General features: G+C 36.6%; 1 protein-coding gene across 1 annotated transcript; it reads left to right on the top strand.

Moving 5' to 3' along the window:
- Window positions 1-435: 435 nt before the first annotated feature.
- Window positions 436-4223, top strand: LOC149206543 (GDSL esterase/lipase At1g29670-like). The gene is made up of 6 exons (XM_089397722.1): window positions 436-535; window positions 838-1110; window positions 1897-2024; window positions 2127-2369; window positions 3551-3803; window positions 4003-4223. The coding sequence occupies exons 1-6, from the start codon at window positions 436-438 to the stop codon at window positions 4221-4223; spliced, it is 1218 nt and encodes a 405-aa protein (XP_089253848.1).
- Window positions 4224-4613: the final 390 nt, after the last annotated feature.

Here is a 4613-nt window from a genome sequence, read left to right as displayed (position 1 = left end):
AAAAATGCAACATTAAGACTTGACAAGTGATGTTGACGATGAAAAATTCATTAGTTCTTATGCATTTATGTTATTTGGAGGAGTTGTAAGTCAGAGGATAAAGAGGCAACCTTGTGGTTTATATATATATATATCCATTTTGACTTGACAAGTGAGGTTGACAATGAAAAATACATTAGTTTTTATGCATTTATGCTGTTGACAATGAAAAATACATTAGTTTTTATGCATTTGGAAGAGTTGTAAGTTAGAGGATTAAGAGGCAACCTTGTGGTTTTCTGTATAACCCATGGAAATTCACATTTTGCGAGCAGTAGGTGGATTTTTCCACAGCTGGACCAAAGAAATGCAAGATTAATCTATATGACAGAGACAAGGTAACCAAAATTAATAAGTCGACTGATATAGAAACGAAAATAGTGAAAGGAGTTTGAAATGTGTGCATGGAAAGCTGTGACAACTTCGCTGGCTCGCTTGAATGCATTCAACCCAATTCATAACCCCGATGCATGGAACGCCCGCGGCCAGGCCGAATGTGAAATCAATCATTAGTTTTTAATGAATGAATTACCCGTTAGTGTCTCTGATACACGAAAAGGTTTGGTTGGCTGGTGGATTCGGTGGACTCTCGAAACTATGCCCAAATATTTCGATTTCCAAGATTTGCAAGTGATAACAGCTATCTTGATTGTGCTGCGGATTTGCAACTGAATTTAAAAGCAGTGGCATGATCATGGATTTTGTCAGCTGGGAGTCTTGGCAACCTATTTCATCTAATTTATTTCTGCTACTCTATGCTCGTTTAGAGTAATATTTGACATATTTGAGGCTCTGCAGTGATGGGAATCAAGTGCTTAAATTCCAAGGCAGCTTCATGGCTCCCCTGTTTAGCTTTTGTTGTTACATATTGTTGCTTTGGAGTAATTTCTGGGGAGGCCGCGCCTGAAGTTACAGCCATGTTTATATTTGGCGATTCTCTGATCGATAATGGCAACAACAACTATATAGCAAGCATTGCCAAAGCCAACTTCTTGCCTTATGGAATAGATTTCCTTGGAGGCCGTCCTACTGGAAGGTTTTGCAATGGCAGGACGACTGTTGATTTTCTAGGTTTGCATTCTATAATTATTTGATTTAATGCTTCTGGTTTGTATATACCTTTCCAATGAAAACCTTGAAAATAAATTCCAAAGGATGTTTCCCCTTGGGTGTGAACTCTCTTTGGAATTGAGGAAACTAGAATGCAGCAGGATTAGTTAATTGGAAATTCTGGAAAATTCAAGAAATTTTATAAACATGAGCGAATACAAACAATTGGCTTCACTCTTTAGAGAGGGTGCTAACCCTGGACCATAGGAAAAGGAACAAAAAGTCTGGACACTGAAGAGACTCAGGGGGCTGAGGTATCTGCAGGATTCCCACTACCGGGGGAGGAACTACCTGCTGCTGAGTTCACCAAATTGATAATCCTCTATCTTTCATGAGCCTTCCACTTCTCAATTAAAGCCATCATATTTCTGAAATATTAACTCTGCAATTTAGTTACACTCAGACCCAAAGAAAACCCCAAAGAAGTTTTTCTCTCAATATGAATTAGTGCTCTTAATTGAAAAACTAGCTTGTAATAGAAATGTTAAATGCTTATCAACAAGACTGATAGAACTAGTTGATTTAACTCTTTAGATTATTTTTTATTTCAATACATAATAATGACAACCAGCTGGTTTAATTTTTTAAACTACTTCTATTCTATATTTTAAATGAAATAAAACTAATAAATATAAAACAATATTTACTAAAACCAGGTTATCTAACCCGTTATATTGCTTCTGATTTATACATCTTTAAAACTGTACAGTATTTTGATCCTAAAGAATGTTGAATGAACGGTCTCAGGGCAATTGCTAGGGCTGCCTCTCATTCCTGCATACCTCGACCCATCTACAAGGGGTTCGGCAATCCTAAATGGAGTGAACTACGCTTCAGCAGCCGCAGGCATTTTGGACGAGACTGGCCAAAACCTTGTAAGTCCAAATTGCAGAAATGATAAATTGACTTTCTCCCACTGGTGCTAAACATAGTATATATGGTATCTAACATTTCTTTTCTTGGTGCAAAATTGATAGATTGGGCGCATATCGTTCAATCAACAGATTGCAAATTTCGGGAAGACTTTAGAGGATTTGACATCGCAGTTGGGAAGCGCAGTGGCGGTGGCTCAGCATCTAGCGAAATCTATTTTCTCAATTACTTTTGGCAGCAACGATTATATCAACAACTATCTTATGCCTGCCTTTTATCCAACCAGTAGACAATACACCCCAGAGACTTATAGCGATATTCTCATGTGGCAACTTTCACAACTGGTGGTTGGTTTCATAAGCTTTGTCTGGTTGCCTGAGAAATACAACCAAAATCAAATGAAACTTTAAAGTGGTTCTTGTAAAACTGAGAATTTAATTGAAATTTTAGAGTGGTTATTGGATTTTATTGGCATTGTCTAACTCTCTTAGGTTTTGAGGTTTCTTTGTTTGAATATGGGAAAACAATTTTTTTGGTAAGATTTTGAATTTTTGTAGTTTAAAATGTGTTTTCAACCTACAAATGGATTTAGTGTCTTGAAAAACTTCTGCGGATTCAGATGATGCAGCAATCACAACTCAGACTAAATGGATTCAAACCCCTGAAAACCCTCTGGTGAATATTGATGGTGCAGAGTTCACAGCTCAGAAACTCTCTAGTGAATTCTGATGGTGCAGAGTTCACAGCGCAGATTTGGGATTCCAGCATCTCCTTATCAAATTTCTAGCAAATTTGACCCCAAAATATGGAAAAAAACCAAAAAAACAAAAAAAAAAAGACAAAAACTATATACCACTGCTGTTTTGTTTTGTATGGTAATTAAGGATGGTTTAATTTTGGCTATTTTGTTTTGTAATTGATAATTATTTACGTTACTCAGCTTAAAATTTTGGTTTTTTTTACTCAACATTCACTTTCTGAAAATAATCAGTGCACACTTTGTTCGCATTAGTCTAAAAAGTGAACAGTGCAGGAATCTGACATATGGTAGTCATCTTAAAATAGTTTCAAAAAAAGGAACCATCTCATCTTGCATCAAACTTCTCTTTGGTTGTCATTTAGATTATTTGAGGCCATTCAGATTGGACAAAATCTTTAGTAAATATTATTTCATTAGGATGAAAAATGTGAGAACCTAAATAGTTTCAAGAAAAGGAACCATCTCATCTTGCATCAAACTTCTCTTTGGTTGTCATTTAGATTATTTGAGGCCATTCAGATTGGACAAAATCTTTAGTAAATATTATTTCATTATGATGAAAAATGTGAGAACCTAGCATTTTCGTCAAAACTCTTGTGAAATTCGTACCAGCAAATAGAATCTTTTCCTTAAAGGTTATCTTACTCCATCAAAATACAAAACAAAATGTGGTTGCTCCTCAAAATACAGTACTTTATCTAAACTTATATAAAAATAATCCCTCCTAGAGTGTTATATAAGTTGGTTTTATGTGGAATATATATGCAGGCTCTATGCAACTTGGGAGCTCGCAAATTCGCAGTGGCAGCAATGGGTCCTCTGGGATGCATTCCAAGTCAAATAGCAATGTCCAATAGCAATGGCAGCTGCATTGACAGTGTAAACGAACACGCCATACTCTTCAATTCCAAGCTCAAATATCTTTTGGGCACTCTGTCACTCAATATGCCTGGTGCACATTGCGTCTATGGAGATGCCTACAGTGCAGTTAAAGACATGATCGACGATCCCAGTTCTTATGGTATATTAATAACTTAATTCTAAACTTGTGCTCGTAGAACCTTAAATCTTGGATAAGCTAGGGCAGACCAACATGAATAAGCTGTTTCTGTAATTAAACTTGTGCTCGTAGAACCTTAAATCTTGGATAAGCTAGGGCAGACCAACATGAATAAGCTGTTTCTGTAATTTGTTGCTGATGTGTTTACGGCTATATACAGGTTTTAGTGTGACAAATCAAGGATGCTGTGGGATAGGCATGTATAATGGACAGATAACGTGCCTTCCGGGACTGGAACCGTGTACCAACAGGGACCAGCATGTATTTTGGGACGCATTCCATCCCACTGAAGCTGTGAACATTATTCTGGCCACAAGAGCTTACTCCGGCCCTCCTTCTGACTCTTACCCCATCAATCTCAAGCAGCTTGCTCAGATATAATAAGGTTCACATTAACTTTCTGGACAGTCAAATGTCTCTGCTTCTTAAAATTTTTTCATTTTGTTATCAGCAGACCTGTAGTCAAGTTACGGATTTTGAAATATTTTGTTATCATCAGAGCATAATATACCTGTAGTCAAGTTACGGATTTTGTATCAATGGAGGTGCCCTATTGTTTTACAATACAATGAAAAAACACTCTTTACACAAAAGGAATTCATTTTTCTGTTTTGTTAGGCTCACTATTATCACTTTGTTTTCTTCTTGTCTTCGTCCATGTCATTCAAAAAATGATAGCGCAGATCATTGTGCTTCATCTGACTGTGATAACAAAGATTCTTTGCCACACAAAACAATCTGCAATCTACCTTTATATTGTACAAAGCCAAT

The sequence above is a fragment of the Pinus tabuliformis genome, chromosome 1_2, assembly GCF_031772625.1.
Source record: "Pinus tabuliformis cultivar Carrire ecotype Pingquan chromosome 1_2, CPIR1, whole genome shotgun sequence".
Lineage (NCBI taxonomy): Eukaryota > Viridiplantae > Streptophyta > Pinopsida > Pinales > Pinaceae > Pinus > Pinus tabuliformis.
This window is presented reverse-complemented; position numbering and strand designations above follow the sequence as displayed.

Excerpts from the sequence above, each read along its gene's own strand:
- LOC149206543 (XM_089397722.1), top strand. The coding sequence starts at position 436 with ATGTGTGCATGGAAAGCTGTGACAACTTCGCTGGCTCGCTTGAATGCA. Across the intron at positions 536-837 it reads CGCCCGCGGCCAGGCCGAAT|TGATGGGAATCAAGTGCTTA; the intron begins GTGAAATCAATC and ends GAGGCTCTGCAG. Across the intron at positions 2,370-3,550 it reads GGCAACTTTCACAACTGGTG|GCTCTATGCAACTTGGGAGC; the intron begins GTTGGTTTCATA and ends ATATATATGCAG.